The following is a 21,076-nucleotide window of genomic DNA, read 5'->3' on the forward strand; positions in this document are numbered from 1 at the left end:
AGCTCAACAGGAGATGGAGGCAACTCAGAAATTATCAGTAGCAACAAGATTCTTCCAGTCATAGGCTGGAGGAACAAGAGGAGGAAGTGGTTCTGGAGCCCAGGAACCAGGGAAACTGACCTCTGGGCATCCCCTGAGGTCGAAGAGGAAGGGGAGGGGAAGAAAGAACCCTCTTCTCCTTTTCTTCCTCTTTCTTTCTTCTCCCATCTAATTTCCCACGAGATCTCCCATTGGCTGAAAGTGACTACTGTGTGAGTGAGTGTGTGTGTGTGTGTGTGTGTGTGTGTGTGTGTGTGTTTTTACTGGGGATGGAATCAGGCCTGGAGTATGCTAGACAAGCCTTCTACTACTGAACCACAGGCCCAGCTCTGCCTGAGGGAATTTCTGACACTGAAATTATACAACTTGCAAAGGGGCAGCTTCTTATGTGAGGATATGAGGTATGGATCAGGGCAAACAGATCCAGGAATAAGATCTTCCCAGAGGGGTCTGGGGTTGTGGCTCAGTGGTAGTGTGCTCACCTAGCATGCATGAGTCATTGGGTTCGATCCTCAGCACCATAAAAATGTGAAATAAAGATATTGTGTCCAGGGGGCTGGGGATGTGGCTCAAGCGGTAGCGCGCTCGCCTGGCATGCGTGCAGCCCAGGTTCAATCCTCAGCACCACATACAAACAAAGATGTTGTGTCCGCCGAAAACTGAAAAATAAATATTGAAATTAAAAAAAAAAAAGATATTGTGTCCACCTAAAACTAAAAAAAATATTTCGAAAAAAAAAAAAAAAAGATCTTCCCAGAAACATCTGCTAAAACTGATGTGTGAAATACACCTGCTCTCTTCCCTTAACATGTAGCCTAGGGTCAGGATGTCCAGAGAGCAGGATCTGGTGGTATGAAGAATAACTGGATTAAGATTAAAGCCTTGCTGCAGATAATCATTCCCAGGGGTATCATCTGTGAGGCAAAAGCCTCGAAGGCAGGATACACAAGTCAATCTGAGTCAGTGTAGAAAAAGACCCTAGGAAAGAAGCTCCTAAGCAGTGCAGACCTGGGGTGAGTTCTCTGTTTCAAGTTTGGGACACTATGAACTGATCACTGAGCTTGGCTCAAGGGCCTGGTAAGAACTCTGTTTCTGTCTCTAATTTGTGAATTTTACCTTTCTGAGCTTTCGGGTTCTCATCTACAAAACATGAATAACAACAGTCTTTATTTCATAAGCCTGTACAGAAGATTAAAAGAGATAATGGATATACTAAACTAAATGTTACTCCTTCAATTAACTTCTTAAATGCGTTGTTTTAAGCTTAATGTCCACACTCCCCCATAAGGCACAAGAGGCTCTTCAGAATGTGGCTCTGCCTACATCTTTCACTCTTGTTTATTACAACTCTCCATCCTTGCAACTCCACAGATCAGCCAGAGGGAACCACTTGTAATTCCCAAAGCTGTACTCACCCAGTATAGCAAATACAGGCCCTTTGCTGTTTAGCAAATACAGCATACTGTTCCTGGTGTACTCCTGCTAAATAAATATTCAAAGCTCAGTGTGGCAGGTACCTCCTACAGGCTTCCTTCCTTGATATCCCCTCACTTTCACAGGGATGAGGTTCCCTTCACCTGTGTTTTTAGAACAACTTCTGCTTCCTCTAAGCCTAGTTACCGCTGTAGACCGGTGACGAGTCCTTGCTTCCCCAATGTTGAAGTATAACACCAGAGAAGCACGCTGAGGCAAGGTCAGAGTGGAAATTAGAAGTTTATTAAAGGACAGCAGAAAAGACTTCTCCCGGAGGAAGAAGGGGACCCAAGAGGTGGAATCCGTGGAAGTGCAATTGTTTCCCCTTTTTATAGTTCTTTCAGTGATGGAATGTAGGTGGGAAGGCCTTGGGCTTTTCCCTGACTTCATTAACATTCCAAGAGTTGTTCTGCTTTTCCGGAATTCATTCTTAACATGGCCTCCATTTTGGATCTTACTCGATATTAGACCCGATTTACCTAACTACACTGACTACCTAACTTTAAATCTGGCTTCGCTAGCACATTCAACAGTTGATCTGAGCCACAGGTTTGTATCATCGCTATTAAGAAAGAGAAGTTCCTGGAAGAACTTTTATTTCCAAGGCTTTCCAAGAAGACCCCAGGAAATGGTAGTTGAGTGAAGAATGAATGAATGGATGGATCAGGATACAAATTTAAGGAGAAACGATGAGCAACACATTCTGCATTTCTTTCTTTAAAAACAATGATAAAAAAATAGAATCAATATGATCTCCTTCCTCCCCCTACTACTCAACTCTCTCCTAATAGTGCATATTCTTATCTCTTCTGGGTTTCCTTCCTTAATATAGATGCCAAAAAATCCAGTGGCTTTTATTAATGAAAGAATTTTTATTCTTAGCCAGGTATGGTGGCGCACACCTGTAATCCCAGCACCTGGGAAGGCTGAGACAGGAGGATCGTGAGTTTGAGGCCAGCTTGGACAACATAACAAGACCCTGTCTCAAGATAAATGCATAATAAAATAATTTTTAAAAAATATTTTTTATTCTTTTAGCCTTGCTTGTTTGGACCTGTCCAGAGGGTTCTGTGATCCTCTCTGTCTAGAGATGAGGGCACAATTACTGCAGATATAATAAGGTGACTTCATTTTTTTTTCCTGACCTGAAGGCATGAATTCTGAATTTACTTCTCCTCCTCCATCCCAACCTGTTTCTCTTGTTTCCTATGATAATGGATGGCATCTCCATCTGACCACTTGTGTATGTAGGAAATTCAGAATTCACCCCAGACTCCTCTCTCTGCACTAGCCCCTCCCACTCAAAAGGATTACCAACTCTTGCTGGGTCCACCCCTGAATATATCTGATATACTCTACACTTACCTCTCTCTCCACAGCTACTATTTGAATCTAGGGCACTATGATCTTCCACCAGAATTATTGCATCTGTCATGGAATTTTTCTCTCTGCTCTTAGGCACCTCTCTTCTCTGTGCATCCTTCATTCTGCAGCTAGAAAATACAAATCTGATCTTACTCTTCTCCTTTAAAGTCCTCTGGTGGGTGATTCCCATTGCCTTGAAGATAAAGTTCAAACTTGAATGTACTTTAGAAGGAAGGCCTCAGCTATTTAGCCTCCTACTTTTCTGACATCATCTCCTACTACTCTTCCCTGGAGGCTATACTCCACACTTATGTTCCAATGCTTACTTGTTCTACAACTAGTCTGGACAGATCCTTTGCCCATTTCTTCACCCAGGCCAACTTATGCTCAACAGCTAGGGTTTGGCTCAGATGTCATATCCTCTGGGAAAATGTCCTTAGTCCTGTCTGATTAAACCCACAGCAATGGTTAGTTACCTGACTTTAAACTTCACCTTGGCTATTTAGTAGCTGCAAGTCGTTGGGCAAGTGAATTTCGTTTTATCTGCAACCTGAAGAAAATATTTCATCAGTCTCTTGTGAGAATTAAATATGATGATGTAAGGTGTACACAATGAAGAGTTGCTGTTATTACTGAAAATAGAGCTTTATCCGCTGCCCTCTCTAATTCTCGGGGTCAGGTGTGCTTTGTTTCTTTCTTTTTTGCAATACTGAGAATTGATCTCAGCAGCATTCTACCGCTTAGCTATATATACGGCCCTTTTTTAAATTTTTATTTTGAGACAAGGTCTTGCGAGGTTGCTGAGGTTGGCCTCCAATTTGTGATCTTCCTGCCTCAGCCCACCGAACAACTGGGATTCCAGGTGTGCCACTGTGTCTGGCGTGATTTCATTTTAATGCACACTTTTGTGCAGGTCGGGTACCAGAAGTCCTCACGACTTTAGGTCCCGGAGCTCCTCAGAATCTGAACGCCCCCAGGTGGTTGGTTCAAGCTCTCCGCTGCAAAAACCTAGTGAACTAGAATATACCATTTACAATTTTAGGGAGAGAAAGGCCTTTCTAACCAAATAGTTTGTTTTGATAAGATAATCCCCCTTTAGCTTCCTAAACTCAAATTCTATCAGATCCCATAGAGTGAGAAATAGGATTGTAAACAAGACAGAGCGAGTCAGTCCAGTTTCCTCCTCCGCCTGCCAAGGGTATTGGTACATTCCCCTCTCTGTTCCCTCTCAATAATGGTATGGCTCTTGGAGGGGAGAACAAAGAGGGACAGTGAAGTCCTCAGATTTCGGAGGGAGCCCTACTGCAGAAACACCCCTCTTGTCGTGGCGCGGTGGTATCGTCCACTGTCCGCTGATTGGCTGCCGGGGCCCCGCAGTCGGCCTCAGCCCGCCGCGCCGCGCTCGGAACAGCTCCGGCCGCCGCGCCGCCTGGCTCTTGTAATCCTTGTTCTCGGCGGGCTCTGGGGGCTCCGCGCCGCGGCCGTTAGTCATGTCGGGTAGGTGACTGCTTCAGCGAACAGCGGCAGCGGCAAGAAGGGACCTGGCGGGGTTGGGCTGTCTTCCCGCCTACCGGAGGGCCCCGTGGGAAAGCCTCTGGCCTGAGGGAGGTTCGGGTGGGGGAGCGGACGCGGCGCCGCCATGTTGGACTGGAGGCACGCACGCTCCCAACGCTCCCAGGCTCCAAATCTCGGCGGGAGCGCTTCGGGGGCCGGTCTTTTCGCCTTGTCCTTGGAACCTGAGGAGACTTTCGACTCCCCGGGGAGGGTGTGTATGAGTCGGGGGCGGAGGCCGTCTACGCCACCGTAGGGGCGGGGTGGGGGGGATCCGAGATCCGAGCATCAGCCTGAGAACCGGTGCTTCTGGTTCTCCGCTCCGCCTCAGATCTTTCAGCGAGGCCTCGGGCCAGTCATCTCGCCACCTCGTTCCTCAATTTCCCCATCCGCGAAGTGGAGCTGGGCCTTCCTGACTACCCATTCATCAGGTGGGGGCCTTCACGCTCTGGGAGCCCTTTCAAAGTACATTGCCTTACACGAAGTCGTACCTAATGTCATTCCCTGTACAGTAACCACCCGCATTCAAGCTGGGGGTGTTTGCATATAATTCAGTTTCCTTTTCACTGTCGTTCTTCCCCCTCCAGTTGTTTGTTCTGAAAGAGCTTGAGGATGAGCCTTGTCTATTATTGATAAGCTCCTGTGCGTAACTAGAGAGCAAAGGAAAGGCAGTTTCTTCCACCAAGTAGTTAGGCTTGACAGTAGCTGTCTGTTTTGTGGAAGAGAAAAAGAGGCTTTAGTTACTTTCGGACATCCAGTTGAGATCTTGTTAGACCAGAATGAAAAGTCTGAACCTGGAGGTCCTCTTGACTTAGCAGTTCGAGCAGATCACAGATGGCCCTCTGCTGTTGGACTACATCACAGGCCACAGAGACCCAGGTATCCACTTGATACATGACATCGTGAGAATTAGATATCACTTTGTGTGAAAACATTTCCTGAAGCCATATGGTTGGGGCAGCCTGTTATATTTTGATTATGAGCCAACCTGTTAGAATTTAGAGAACAGCTGCCCCAATCTGGAATCCAGTCTTGCAGAAGAATGGAAAGATGTGCAAATTAGTAAGAAAGAGTGGACAGGAGACTGATGTACTTTCCTTAGATCAATGTTGATGTTAAGGAGCCAGAATATTGATTTTTTTAAATAGAATCTACCCACCTGCTGGAAGAGGCAATAGTTTCATTAAATTTACCCCTTGCCTTCAATTCGTTTAATTATTCCAAGAGGAATGATTTTTTATTTCAGAGTAGACATTTGTGCATCTTTTACCAGATAAATAATTTGTCATGTAGTCTGGTAAAGCTCGAGTGCAGTGCATACAAGTATTTCCTCAGGAGTTGTGTAGCTTATCAATGTTTGAAAATATTAAAATTTTGCTCTTATGGATAAGTTGATCAAGTTTAAATGAATAGTGTTCATTAACATTTTTGTCTGTTTTTATTTTTAATATTATTGATGTAAAAATGGTTTATTTTTATGAGACTGGATAGTTTTAATGGAAAATTAAAATTCAGGGGTTTGCATTGTAAAACTCTGGCTTTTCTATGTATCATATTAGTGTAGGAGCTGATTAATGCCGGTCTTCAGATTACCAAAACTCCATGTGTTTGTCACTTAGTAATTTTTTAAATGCTGAGATTGGCCTTTTAATTGTTCAAAGCATTACTTAATATGCGTTCTTTTCTAATTTAACATTCAGTTAAAGCTAGAATCTTTAAGCTTTATTTAGCCTTGTTATACTATTCTACATTTTGTAATATGTATAAAATACTTTTGTCTCTGTATAAAATAGTGCTTTTGACTTGTTCTTTGATGGGTGTTCAAATTAACAAACTTAATATTAAACTCCCGTAAGCAACTAATAACATTAATTTTATGTCCATAAACATTCCAGACTGCACTTGTAAATTTAATCTATAAAATTGACTCAGTCACTCCAGATACCTGACAGGATAGACTTATAACCTAGTGAAATTTTTTTTTTTAACTTTTTATTTTTTATTGTTGAACCCAGAGGTACTTTAACCACTGAGCCATATTCTCAGCCCTTTTACATATATTTTATTTAGAGACAGGGGTCTTACTGAATTGTTAAGTGCCTCACTAAGTTGCTGAGGCTGGTTTTGAACTTGAAATCATTCTGCCTCAGCCTTCTGAGTTGCTGGGATTATAGGCATGGGCCACTAAGCCTGGCATAAACCTAGTAAAATATAAGCAGTTAAGTAATAAATGAAAATTGTCATAATCTGACATTCAAATACAAAGGTGAGTTTTGAGCTAAATCACAAGTATAATATCAATTATGCATTTAAAAAAAATAAGTCAGGGTTCCTCTTATTCTGGCAATATGGTGAATATCTTGAAAATCTACAACTCCAATCCAAAAAAGGCAAAAAGTTAGGAAAAGAAGGGGCAAACCCTGTTGCCAAAAATGAAGCTACCACCTTGATAAGCATAGAACTAACTTGGTAGTTATCCTGGAGAGGAGGATGTGGATGTCATTGAAATCTCATTGGGTTTTATTGTCCAAGTAACTATGGAAGGACAGGAGATGAAACCTTGAGAATGTTTCATCAGGTAGTGAGAACGGAAACCCTTAAATAAATCCTATGCTTACAGATTATATATTTGAAGGACAATATCTTCAGTAAAGAATGAACTAGAAAAATGCTTCCTGCTAGCATAAGAGATAAAAAGGAAGCTTGCACACTGAGTAAAACGCGTTGCTTGACAATTTGTAACATAAGGCCTGCTCTTCACACAATCTGAGTATTCATTTAGGTTTCAGGAAACCTTAAGACAAATTAACTTAAAAATTACTTCTTTGCTGATAAAATAAGTGGTGTTTCTGGTAAAAAACAAATGAGTAAAACTTTTCTGAAGGAAATTTCACAGCTTAGATCACAAGGAATCCAAAAAAAGTGTCAAAAAAAAAAAAAAAAACAAAAAAAAACCAGTTCACAGTTTAAAAAAAAATTGTAGAACATGAGGGAAAAATTTTCCAAAATGAGAATTATGTGACAGAACTCATGATAATGTGAAACTATTATATGTTTAAGGTTATTAAAAACCTAAAAGAGTAAAAGGCTACATAAATTTGAAAAAGAGCCATTTATTTCTGGAGTTGAAAAAAGTGGATAAGTTTAATATAAGACCTAGGCAAAGAAATAATTACAAATATGATTGATGTGATCTGTCTTCCAAATAGTAAATGTGGATGGTAGATCTAATCTTCCAGAATTCAGCTTGGATAAAAAGGTGAAAATGGAAGATAAGAAACATGGGAAAAAGGTTGGGAAGTTCTGTTATATCTAATAATGAGATTGATAATAAAAAAGTGGAAGAATCAGTAGTTTAAAAGATGAGACTTTTCCAAAGTAGATGAACATTTTGAATTGAGCACTAGTCTTAAATATGAGACAAAAATACGTTGATGTCTATATAAGTTAATGTGAGAGTGTAAATTATGAATTGCAAATAACAAACCTACCAGAGAAAATAGGGAACAGTTGTAAGATTGATAATAGTTTTCTTAAAATTTTAAGGGGATAGAAAATAATGAACTAATCCTCAGTGTTCAGAGGGAAAATAGCCTTTGACCTTGAATTTTCTACTTAAACTATCTTATATGTGGTCATGAATGTCTGTAATCCTAGTAACCCAGGAAACTGAGGCAGGAGGATTGCAAGTTCAAGGCCAGCCTCAGCAATTTAGTGAGGCCCTAAGCAACTTAGCTGGACCCTGTCTCAAAAAATAAGGGCTGAGATGTATATAGCTTAGTGATAAAATGTCCTTGCGTTCAATCCCCAGCACAACCCCCCCCCCAAAAAAAAAAAAAAAAAACCAAAACTTTTTCATACAGATATGTACCTCAGATTACAAATACCACTTTGAGTCCTCTATTGAAAGAACTAATAATGTGAAATCCAGGGTTGGGGATGTAGTTCAGTGGTAGAACACTTGGTTGTGTGAGACCCTGTGTTTGATCCCCAGCACTGCAAAACAACAACAAAAATATATATAAAATCTAGAAGGTCAGAATGGAGTGTAAAAATCAATGTTGAAGAAAAAAGCATGGTAAATAAGAAATACTGACATACATAACATTGAACATTAAGATGATTAAAAGTGAAATGAAAACAAAATAATAGGTAGAAGTTGTGATTGGTATTAGGGTATAAAGGTCTGTATTTCAATGGAGGTTGAAGATAATTTTGAACTTTTTCAGGAAAATGTTATTTAAATGAGTATACTCATGAAAAAAAATGGTAATATAACACAAATATAACTTCTAAAGCAGTAGGAAAAAGGAGTAAAGAAAATAGGAAAGGAGTTAAAAGGAAAAGAAAAACTATGTTATGTAAAAGCTCTAAGTTAAAAGGGGAGGAATAAATAAAAATCTAACAGAAAAATATAAAACACTAGTTAATAGACAAAGGTTCACATGAGAAAAAATGGCTTAGCGATATGCTGTTCAGAAATGATACACAACAAAAACAAAACAAATGTTGAAAGTAAGATGGAAAAAGACCAGGCAAACACTACCCTAAAGGTGTCTTCGTGTGACGTTGAAAGAAAATTCATGGAAGATATATATGTAGTATCACATGCCTAACTATAGACCCTCAAAAGAAAAAAAAAGTGACATGTCTATGGTATGAGAAATTGACAAGTTTATAGTCAGGAAGATTTAAAACTTGAAGGTAAGGCAAGCAATAAGAATACGACCAAACATTAATAAAATCTTAAGTGGTACAACTACTAAACAATTTTTTTCTTTCTTGCCATATAAATTGACCCATTTATTATAGGCTGGAGATTGTCTTAAATGGTAGATTCTGATATTATTTATTTCAGTCTTCTGATAGAATTAACTGTGAGGGAAGAAGTAGTGGTATAGGCCCAGGCATCACAGTGCCAGATCCCCATATCCTGTCCCTTCATTTTCTTTTGCCACATAAGAAACGTGTATTTGGTGTGCTGGCTGACCTCAGTTTTCATTTTTCGGAGGGAGAAACCATCATGGTTCCCATATTAATGACCATTCTGACCTTCTTGGTGACTAATCATGTTGCTGTGACAGGACTGAGCCCAAAGAGACAGCAAACATGATTTTGTAGATATAGAATTCACCCCAAATTTAGAAACTTTATAATTCTTTTTAAGCACATAAGGGACATGTGTGGGTGCAGGGGGAGAACCCAGTAAGTTCTATTATACCAAAAATGATAAAGTACCGTTTTGGGTTTTAATAAAATATTTAGGGGAAAAAAAAAGAGAAAACCCTATACACTGGAAATTTTAAAAGCATATCTAAATAATTCATGAGCCCATATACAAAATCAGCCAGCTAAAGATGTCAGTATTTCAGAGGGTTGAAGGGACTGGATAAAGGTTAAGGACCTTAATACTTACTAGATTTGAGGTAGGGTCACATGATGGTATAGGTGCTATGTACTTCTGTAGTTTTGCCTGAACCAAAAGGAAATACATTGGGATCTTGTACTCCTTTCTGTCTCTGGGAGAATCTGTATCTATGTCTTGGGTTACAGTTTAACCTGAAGCTTCATGCCTCTCCAAGTGTCTTTTAAGTTTTGCTCAGTTTTTCCCTCCATAATCCTAATTTCCTTTGTCATTGGATAGATGCTTCTAATCTCTTCATGGTTCAGTAGATTTTATATTTTTTTTCCTGTTTTTCTTTGGTCATTACTAACTTTTAGTCAGTAGTTATTATGGGCATAGCAGTAATATACAGTGGGTTTTTTTTTTTTTTTTTTTTTTTAGTTTTAAGCCCTTCATATTCATAAAATAGTTTGTGTTAAGATTATATTTACTATTAAAATTAAGGATCTTAAAAAATCTTAAGTCAGATTGGAGATCTTTATTGCAGACAAGTGTCAAATTTATTGTCACCCATATGTACAGCCAGTGTCAATGTTTTCATATAGTAGCTTTATATGTATAAATTGGATGAATTTAATTTTGGGTGAGTTTCATAACTATTGAACAATATTTTTTGTTTAAGATTGAGTGAAGTTGGGCTTAATGGTCAGCAGTTTGAGACAGTAATTTTGCAGTTACAAGAGTCTCATAAAAATTTGATCCTATTCATTATAAATAAACGAACCCATACATTTGACTTGATTAGAAGCTAAAAGGTTTTTTTTTTTTTTGGTACTGGATATTGAATTTAGGGGCACTTAGCCACTGAGCCACATCCCTAGCCCTTTTTATTTTTTATTTGCAACAGGGTCTTGCTAAGTTACTTAGGGCCTTTCTTAGTTGCTGAGGCTGGCTTTGAACTTGTAATCCTTCTGCCTCAGCCTCCCAAGTCACTGGGATTATAGGCATGAGCCACTGGGCCTCAGCTCTTCAATAATTTTTGATGTGTTAGACACTTTGAAATATTGAGAAAAGCAGCTGGGCGCGGTAGGCACATGCCTGTAATTCCAGCAGCTCAGGAGGCTGAGACAGGAGGATCGCATATTCAAAAGCCAGCCTCAGCAAAAAAGCGAGATGCTAAACACTCAGTGAGACCCTGACTCTAAATAAAAATATAAAATAGGGCTGGGGATGTGGTTCAGTGGTCAGGTACTCTGAGTTCAATCCCTGGTACCCCCCCCCCCCAAAAAAAAAAAAAAAAGAAAGAAAAGAAAACTTAAAGTTCAACTTTTTCTCTTTTTTTTGGGCATGTTAATTCATGCTGTCCTTGGTAATTTTTATTGCTATAATTGAGGCTAGAAGTAGGTATTGTTTAGTATACTAGTTGGCTGAGTCCTTGAAAGCATGGTAAAATTGGAGTTAAATTAACTGAGCAATTTTTAGCGAATATTTGGAAACTCTTTTATTGGTGCCGACAATCACAGCAGTCCAATATAGAGAATGGTGTATATGTTGGGGTGGTAAGGATATGTTAGTAAATGTAACCCTGGCATACCTTTCCCCTTTTGGGGGGGAACATGATTAGTTTTAGCAGGTGTCTTTTCATATATAAATATAAAATATGGCTTGAGCTTTGGGTGTTTGTTTTGTTTTGTTACTGAGGATTGTACCCAGGGGTACTTTGCCACCTAATACATCCCAGGTCCCCTTATTTTATTATTATTATTTTTAACCTCGTATAGACTCAAATTTTGTTTTTAGGAATTGCTGGTTGCAACACACTACATAGACCCCATGACCTTTGGTGAGTTGAAACCTGCAATTTGAAAACTGCTCTATACCGCAAAGTCCCAGCACCGGGATTAGGGTTCTTTTGTCAGTGCCTTTCCTGGACTTTGGCCCAGGCCTACCCCACAGCAGACACTTGGAAATGTTTGAGTGTTCAGTTCCATTGTGGTAACCCTCATCCCCTGCTCCATGGTGACTTGGGCAGGGTGATCCCTGGCCCTTTTAAAGGATCTTGCTAAATTGCCTAGGTTGGCCTTGATTTGGGATCTTCCTGGTTTAGCCTCCTGAGTTGCTGGGATTATAGGCATTGGGATTATAGATAGGCACCACCAGCCTGGCTTTTTTAAAGAATGCGTTTTAATTGTTTGTTTCACGTTTTGTTCATTTGGTTCTTGTGACCATCAGCACACATTTGTAGAGCAGTTGTTTTCAAAGATGTAGTTATGTTAAAAAACAAACACTGTTTGTATAGATTTCTTCTTGTACGGTATTTAATTTGTAGTTTTTGTTTCTGCAGTAAATTTTGACATTTTCTTACCGTGTTTCATCCATATGGGCTAACGTCAGTCTAAGGGTTGAAAACAATTTCAAGTGAGATTTAAAATTGTTTTTATGTATTTTAGATTCTGGAAGTTACGGTCAATCTGGGGGTGAACAGCAAAGGTAAAGTATACATACACTTTAATATCATGAAAGGCTACAACTGAGAAAAATAAGATGAATTTTGTTAAGCTTTTCTTTTGAGACTTGGTATTTGGATGTCTAAAGAGAATTAAATATTAGCTTATTATGGGAAAGAGAGTTGCCCTATGTAAATATCTGGGAAACATTCCATTTTTCAATGGCTGTTTGTAACAATAAATATAGATTTCTCCTGGAGATTAAAACAAATCTCCTGGATATTGTAAAGATTGTTTTCTTTAGAAAATTTCTTAGAAGAAATAATTATGAAGGGGATTTAAGTAGTTGAACTATTAATAGGTTCTTAGAAAAAGCTTTCCATTTTTTGACAGTATATAGTGTGCTAATGTCTTTATAAAGCAGATTTTCCTGAAGCACTATAATAGAAATGTTTAACATTTTTAGAGTCCTTCCAAGTCCACAATAAAAACAAAGTTTATGTGAATGTGTATATTCTACTTTTGTTTACCAGAGTGTAACCTTCAGCTTATACTATAAACAGTTTTCAGCCCAATGTGAGATATTCAGAATAGCATGTCAGATATCTTCTGTCATCAGATTTTAAGCTTCCTAAAAGCAAAACTGATTCAAATTTTTTATTTTCATAAGATAGTATTTATCTCTTAGTAGGCAACTGACAAGTGTTTATTCAGTGAAATGTATTTTTTAAAGTTAAAGGAATTCTCTTAGCATGTAATAGCTTTAAAATAATAGTATTTTTATAAAACATTTTTCAAATGTTTTATTTTTCTTTGGATATTAGTCATGATATATACAGAAAATTTGTTTCTTACTTGCTAGAGTTCACATTCTACAAAATTAAAGAAAATTCAACTCTGGGAAGGTACATTCATTCATTCAGTCAGTCAACAAATATTGAACTACTTGTCAGATTCTGCTGTGATACTGGGGATACAGTATAATTTCATTTTGTGATAGTACTCTGGAAGATGCCTCTAATTACTGAGGCATTTAAACTGGACTTTTAGTACTGCGTAGGCCCTTTCTAGGAAGCTAAAGTTTTTTTTTTTTTTTTTTCCCTTAATCATTTTTTAGTTGTAGATGGACATTGTACCTTTATTTTGTTTATTTTTATGTGGTGCTGAGGATCAAACCCAGTGACTCACTCGCGCTGGACAAGCACTCAACCTCTGAGCTACAACCCATCCCTAAAGATGTTTTATGTAAGGCAGATGGTAGGAAGAAATCTGTCAGAATGTAACTAAATTGATTAATATTTCCTGCTTTAGATATTTATTATGGATATATTACCATGCTGTTTTTAGAAATAACACATTCTTAAGTGTTATTTATGTATTTATTCATTTAATTTTTAGTTGTAGACGGACACCATATCTTTATTTATGTGGTGCTGAGGATCAAACCCAGTGCCTCACATGTGCTAGGCAAGCACTATACCGCTGAGCCACAACCCTAGCCCTCTTAAGTGTTATTTTTAAGACCATTGTGTAGATATAAATTTCTGTATATGATTTAAATATTGGAAAAATTTGGACCTCTGCTTAAACTGAGATTAAATAAAAACTTGCCTATAGAATGAGACTTGTCAGTAACCTATCTTTTTATTTTTATTTTATTATTTATCCCAAAGCATAATTCTCTTGGAATTTTCTATAGCTCTGGTGAAGTTTTGTTTTTTGTATTTGGGGGTTTTTTTTGGTGGTAAATTATCAAAGCAAACCTTTTGGTATTTGACATTGAAGAGGTCTGGGAATGACTTAAGTTATGTCTTGAGTCATTGGTCATCACTTTTCACTTTAGAATCTGAGACAGGCAATTGACAATTCTCAGAAAAGAAGCTTGTATTTGAGTAGAGTTGAAAATAAGGCAGGGCTTTTCATTTAAATTTTTAAATTTCTTTAAGCAAATTTCTTTTTAAGTATTACATTTTTCTTTTACAGTTACTCTTCCTATGGAAATCAAGGCAACCAAGGCTATGGACAAGCACCACAAGTAGGTTGAAAAGTAAATTGTCTTCTTTATGTTTTTTTTTTGTCTTAAGTAGGCAATGAAACTTGAGTAAATTTACCTAAATTTCAGAGCTATTCTGGCTATGGACAAACGACTGATTCTTCATATGGACAGAACTATGGTGGTTACTCCAGTTATGGACAGAGCCAATCAGGTTGGACTGGCTTGTTAAATTTGCTCTTTTAGAGATTCATAAATCGGAACCTTTACTAAGTAGTATGCCTGTCTAATCTTTAGGTTATTCACAGTCCTACGGTGGTTATGAGAATCAAAAGCCCAGCTCATATGGCCAGCAATCATATAATAACCAAGGACAACAAAACACGGAATCATCAGGAGGGTAAGAAAACAGTAATGAGATTGTTTTGGGCAGTGGAAATAAACAGCTTTCATTACCAAAATCCTAGCTTTAGGTTTCTCAGTGCTTTTTTATTTCTACTTTATTTAATTATTTGTTAGTTTCTTTCTGAATCAAATCCAGGACTTCTCACATGCTGGGCAAGTTCTCTACCGCTACCGCCTCAATTTTATTTTTGAGCCATTTGAATGTCCAGCTTTTCAGGGACAAAAATATTAATTAGAAAAAGTGCTAAAACTTTATAACTGTATCAGATAATCTAGAATTTGTTTTGTTAACATACATAGGTGAAATTAGCCAATGAATTGTAGGTTTTATAAAGTTTTCAAAATTTTAGCTTTGAAGGGCTTGTGCTTATTTTTATTAATAGCAACTTTTATTGATTGTTATGTTTTCTGTAGTGGTTTTTCATTCCCTAATGTAATTGATCCTCAGATACCACTCTGGGATGGTGTTAGTAGTTATTCTCATTTTGTAGAGGCACAGAAAAGTTTTAAGATGATTCAGCTTGTTAAGTTACACAGCTAAAAAATGAGGCAGAAACTGAGGTCTCCAGCCAGGTTTTTTTTTTGTATTTTTTTTTTTGTCTTCAGTGAAGGAAATTATTCTAAGTGAAATTCAATTAAAGCTTTAGGGAAAGAATTGTGTGTCAAATTGTCAGTCTTACAGATATGAGATATGAGAGTGCTTTCAAAAGTAAAAAAGTGCAAATTTAGGGAATAAGTATTAAGGAGAATCCTTTTATGAAGGGCAAATGTTTAAAAGTATGACATAAATGCAGATTGAAGAGAAATGTTAGGTTTGGTTTGACAACCATTTTAAAGTAAAGGGCTAGGACTTGGATCACAGTTTAGTTGTGCTTTGGGTAGGGAGTTGAGGAATATAACGGCCTTTATTAGATTATTCTGATCTTCTGATGCAGAATAACATGTGACTGTATGAGACCTTTTTTGTTCTCTTTTTTTTCTTTCTACCGAAGTTCAAATCCAATTAAGTGTTGGCTTTTAACATTCCCATGGTGAGAGCAGGTAATTAATAGTCATATTGCTCAGACTGTCCTTAGGATTTTTCCTTTTTGATGTAGGGTCCCATTGTGTTGACCCTTAAACTCCTAGGCTCAAGCAATCCTGATTCAGCTTCTCGAATAGCTAGGACTACAGGTACTTTCTACTGCACTCAGCTTGAGTTTTCCTTTTGAATTGCCAAAAATATGAAACTGGTAGTTTTTTTTCTTTTTAAATTTACTTATTTTTATGTGGTGCTGAGGATCGAACCCAGTGCCTCACACATGCAGGGCAAGTGCTCTACGCTAAGCCACAACCCCAGCCCCAGTGGTAGTCTTTTCAGACAAAAATATGACATCACAAAGCAAGTTCCTCTAACTCATCAGACTTAAAATATGAATGTTGTTTTACTGTTTTATTAAGATGGTATTGTCTTTCAGTGTCACTATTATAAAAGAACTCATCACCTGTGACATGTTTGTTAAAAGAGTCAGACATATTACCATACTTTGTAGCATCCTTTTTTAAATTTAAAGAGAAATAAAAACCATAGTTATTTTATTTTACTACAGTTTTCAAAGGTACATGTGGTTTTTCCTGTAATGTGGCAACTGTTTTTTGTTTGTTTTGTTTTTGGTGGTACCTCTTCAGTGATAGTAAAATTGTCTTTTTTGAAGGGCATTCTGTTTGTGATAAGGTGCCTTTGTAGATAAAAGAGTCAAATAATATCCATGAGAAAATTGTAGTAGATAGATGAGTTCTAGCTGACTAGACCTTTTATGTCAGTCTCAGTCGACTTGCAGTAGTAAGTATAATTCTTCTATAAAATTTCTCAAATCATTGATTTCTGTTTAGCCAAGGTGGAAGAGCGCCTTCGTATGACCAGTCAGACTATGGTCAACAAGATTCATATAACCAGCAGTCAGGCTATGATCAACAGCAAGGCTCATATAACGAGCAGTCAAATTATGATCAGCAACATGATTCCTATAATCAAAACCAGCAGTCATATCATTCCCAAAGGGAAAACTATAGCCACCACACACAAGGTAAGATATATTGACCTTCTTTTCTTTTTCCCTAAGAATTATTTGTATATTTGAGTTTAGATTAAAGGATCTGTGCAGAATTTTACTTGATTCTAAAAATTTGGATTAGATTTCTCTTCCTTAAAACTAGTTGGAGACTCCCCAGTGGTCTCATGTGACTTTTTTTTTTTTTTTTTTAAAGAGAGAGAGAGAGAGAGAATGAATTTTAATATTTATTTTTTAGTTTTTGGCGGACACAACATCTTTGTTTGTATGTGGTGCTGAGGATCGAACCCAGGCCGCACACATGCCAGGCGAGCGCGCTACTGCTTGAGCCACATCCCCAGCCCTCATGTGACTTTTTGATGGCTGATTATATAAGTTTTCTTTCTTATCTCAGTGAACTCTGATCATTGACAGTGTTTTTGCTGACAGTTCTTTTGGTGAAGGCGTTATACTTGATTTGGAGAAATTATTCTATATTAACCCTCTCTAACCTCATGTAAGAAGGACCAGTCATTATTTGCTCTTGTTCCATAGCTTTCTGTATATACCACTGATATTTAGGATTCTTTCCACATCATGAAAATGAATGACTAAAGGGCAAATGTCCATCTTAATTAATTTCTGTACCTTATGTGCCTAGTCATGGCTTTATCCATAGTAAGCAGTGAACATTTGATGATTTTCCTTCCACTGTTGAGAATTGAACTCAGGGTCTTGTACATGGTAAGCAGGTGCTGTACCTCCCAACCCTGTTGAATAATTGAGAGTCTTGTTTATGCTTGATGTACATTTAAATATTTTTGAGGTAAAAAGTAGTAATTTCCAAGATTAAGAGTGTGCTGTTTATCTAAGTTATTAGAATTCTGTACCTAAGGTGGTATTTTAACTCAAGCCATTCCACATTAACATTTTGCTGTCTGATTTTCTAGCAGAATGGAATTTGAACCAGGTACAATTCCCAAACACATTTAATTTCAGATGGTTATATGATGATTTGCATTTCAGTTCTGTGTATATGTGTCTTTTCCAAAGAACATTAATAATGTGTGTTTTGAAAAACTGTTTAAGATTGTTACATGAAAATTTTATCAGGAATGACAGTAGTTATTAATTTACATGTGTTATATTTTCTCTCGTAGATGACCGTCGTGATGTGAGTAGGTATGGAGAAGATAATAGAGGATATGGCGGGTCACAGGGAGGAGGTAGAGGGCGTGGGGGATATGACAAGGATGGAAGAGGTCCTATGACAGGATCAAGGTAAGTATTTAGATACAGATGCCTATATTTCATTCTCTCTCTCTCTTTTTTGGTGTTTGTTGGTTTAACTCTGGTATCTAATTTAGTTTAAAGATTTCAAGGGATTATGTTATAGAGAAGAGAGTAGAAATTAATTTGTTTTTGGTCTTAAGATCTCTCATAAATTACTTTAGAATAGGCTATGTTGGCAGCTTTTTTATCTGGTGTATGTTTAAAACACCAGTAGAGAAAGTCATTTATTGAGGTTGTGGTTAAACCACTGGCCTAGTTTTTTTCTGCCAGATCTAGAATATAGACTTCTTTAAAAGATGACTCTGGGAATTGAAGTATTTAATATCTAAAAAATAAAAGGTAAGTTAATTATAGTTTAGATGTCAGAGAGACTATTCCTTAATCTTGAATTCCCTTGAACAGGGAAAATACAAGGCAGTGTAGAAAGGTGGGATTGGCAAGTAGGAAAGAGATTTAATGTAATTATGTTGTCCCCTTCTTAAATAAATATTGAAATAATTAGTGAAATATCACATACCATTGTGTTTTTTATTTATGCTAAGCTGTGGAAAAGGAATGGCTTCTTAATTTTGCTTTTCTTTTCCCCATTACTAGTATCGTCAGGTTCTGGAGTTTACTTGTAACATATGTTAAGAAAGCTGGTTTCAAAATTACTTTTAAATATATCTGTAAGGTTAGCACTTTAACCCTAAAAACAAATGAAAAAGTAGTTCACCTCTGTTCTCAGGTGAGACTTAAAATAGGGTTGCAAATTTGTTTATAAAATATACAGGCTTAAAGATCATTTATGTTCATTGGAAATTGAAATTGTCAGTGCCTGTTACTTAGTAGTGTATTAGTACTGACTCTCTTGCTCTATAGTGGCTTTCAGTTCCCTGAGGTAACCTGAGAAACAAAACCAGTATATTCGGACTGCTATTTCTTCAAGTGAGCCAGGAATTTGTTTCATTGACTTGTATTTCTCTATTTTTAGAGTACAGTGCTTTGATATTATAGAAAAAAACAAGTTCTAAACACATTTGAAAAATTTTGTGAGAGTTCACATTAAGTCTTTTGATTGGTAGTCAGTTTACAAGGTAAAAAAAAATACATTGTATACCTCTTCATTAGCAAAGAGAGCAGTCTGTCATCAGCATAAATGAACAATGTTAAGTGACATAATGTTAACTTTCTACCCGATAGCCTCCGTCCTACCTAAAACAGAATCCTAAAACAAGACAATCGTCAGATAGATTTGATTTTCCAGGGTGATGTATTTTGGATAATTGACTACCTTGGAGTGCTGTACATTTCACAGTACATCATAGGTTAATTTTCTTCATAAAGAAATTATAATTGTGGGCTGGGGCTGTGACTCAGCAGTAGCGCACTTGCCTGGCATGTGTGAGGCAATAGGTTTGGGTCTTGGCACCACATATAAATAAATAAAGATCTATCAACAACTAAAAAAAAAAAGAAGTTATAATTGTAACCTAATAGATTATCTGTTAAACTATGACAGTGTGACTGTGATGGTGGAATTCCACTCTTTAGAAGGAAGAGGGTAAGGAACAGGTAGAAGTGTTTAATATCTAAACATATTTATAAATGTTTTCATCTGTGAACAAGTACTCATAAACACAGTGTTGAAAGGACCTTTAATGAGTCTCCTGATAGGAATGAAGGAGTACCTGAACCAACCTAGGGGTCACATTTTTAAACAATATAACCTCCTTGGCAATACATTTCAGTATAATTTGTGACCCAGATACCAGTTCATGGACCAAGTATTTTCAAACCTTTTATTTACCCATAGAAACCCCTTCATACAAAATCTTGTGCAGAATTCCATTATATATATTTGGTCAAAATGATGCTGATCTGGTTTGGGGGTAAAGATTGGGAGAGGAAGGGGTCTGTAGTCTTGCCCCCCAACCCCAATAAATGAAATGTTCAAAAAAGCCTTATTTAGAAAGCGTTATGGATGATGATTAAACTCTGTTGGGTTGGCAGATTATGTGAAAGGCTAGATAGTAAATGTTTTAGAATTTGTACACCACATGGTTTTTATTGCAGCTCCTGAGCTCTGCCCTTGGAGCATCAAAGCAGCCATAAATAATGTATAAGTGCATCAACAGGGTTGTGTTCCAATAAGACTTCATTTAGAATACTAAAATTAGAAATTCATATCTTGTTTAAGATGTGCTTTTTAGCTTATTTATTGGGGGAAAGCATTTTGAATTCAAGACTTTCTTATTCTTGGGTTTGCATTTAAGTACAAAAAATACCCAGTCATTTTTCATTAGTCTTCATCAACACTCCCATTTGTGTTTCATCTTTCTTAATAGTGTATTGAAAATTACTATCGTTTTAAGACTAACTGGCATTGGTTGTATTTATATTTAAAGAAGTAGGGGATAGTGTATGGGTGAGGGTTGAATATGTGGTAAAAGATGGGATACTTTTAGACTTAAATTCTATGATTACTTGGCTGGAGAAAAAACTCAGACTGAAAGTCATCAGCTTTCCAAACATGGAAGAGAGATGTGAGAAGATTTAAGGGATTCTAGAAAACCTAAACTTTATCTTTGAAAAAGCAAAAATAGTTGAATTTTTTATTGTCATCTATAATTAAGCATTGACATCTTAGTGGGCTAAAATCTAAGGCTGTAAATTCTCCCTATGTTTTTAAAATTTTAACATTATGATTATTCCTTTGCAAATTGCAAGAAGTTCTTAAATAATTGTTTTTCATTGTATGTCATCAAGTTAAGTAACTATTTCAGGTTTTCATAAGTCAAGCCCCAAATTTTCCAAATTTTAAGTATCTTCTACTTCTTACAAGAATGATATTTGGCTCCTTCTAAAATGTGTATATGTCGTAGTGACAGTGTAGAATAGTGCTGGCCAATACACATACCATGTGGGCCACAAATATAAACTATATATGTAGTTTAAATTTTTCTAACAGCCATATTAAAAAAGAAAACAACAGAAGCCTAGAGGTATAACTCTGTTAGAATGCTTGCCTAGCATGTATTAGATTCTGGGTTCAATCCCCAGCACTGCAAAAAAAAAAAAGAAAGAAAGAAAGAAAGAAAGAAAAACCCATTGGAAGTAGGTTAAATTCTTTTAATAATAGATTTTACTTCAGTAC

The 21,076-nt window shown here is 37.0% G+C and overlaps 1 protein-coding gene across 1 annotated transcript in view; it reads left to right on the top strand.

Moving 5' to 3' along the window:
* The first annotated feature begins 4,268 nt into the window (after positions 1–4,268).
* Positions 4,269–21,076, top strand: part of Taf15 (TATA-box binding protein associated factor 15) — a 32,461-nt gene continuing 15,653 nt past the window's right edge. The window contains exons 1-7 of the mRNA XM_027923807.2: positions 4,269–4,374; positions 12,223–12,262; positions 14,203–14,254; positions 14,342–14,426; positions 14,510–14,612; positions 16,490–16,683; positions 17,808–17,928. Coding sequence (XP_027779608.1) covers positions 4,368–4,374; positions 12,223–12,262; positions 14,203–14,254; positions 14,342–14,426; positions 14,510–14,612; positions 16,490–16,683; positions 17,808–17,928 — 602 coding nt within the window. The 5' untranslated portion in view covers positions 4,269–4,367. The remainder of the gene's footprint in view (positions 4,375–12,222; positions 12,263–14,202; positions 14,255–14,341; positions 14,427–14,509; positions 14,613–16,489; positions 16,684–17,807; positions 17,929–21,076) is intronic.

The sequence above is a fragment of the Marmota flaviventris genome, chromosome 17 (assembly GCF_047511675.1).
Source record: "Marmota flaviventris isolate mMarFla1 chromosome 17, mMarFla1.hap1, whole genome shotgun sequence".
Classification (NCBI taxonomy): Eukaryota; Metazoa; Chordata; class Mammalia; order Rodentia; family Sciuridae; genus Marmota; species Marmota flaviventris.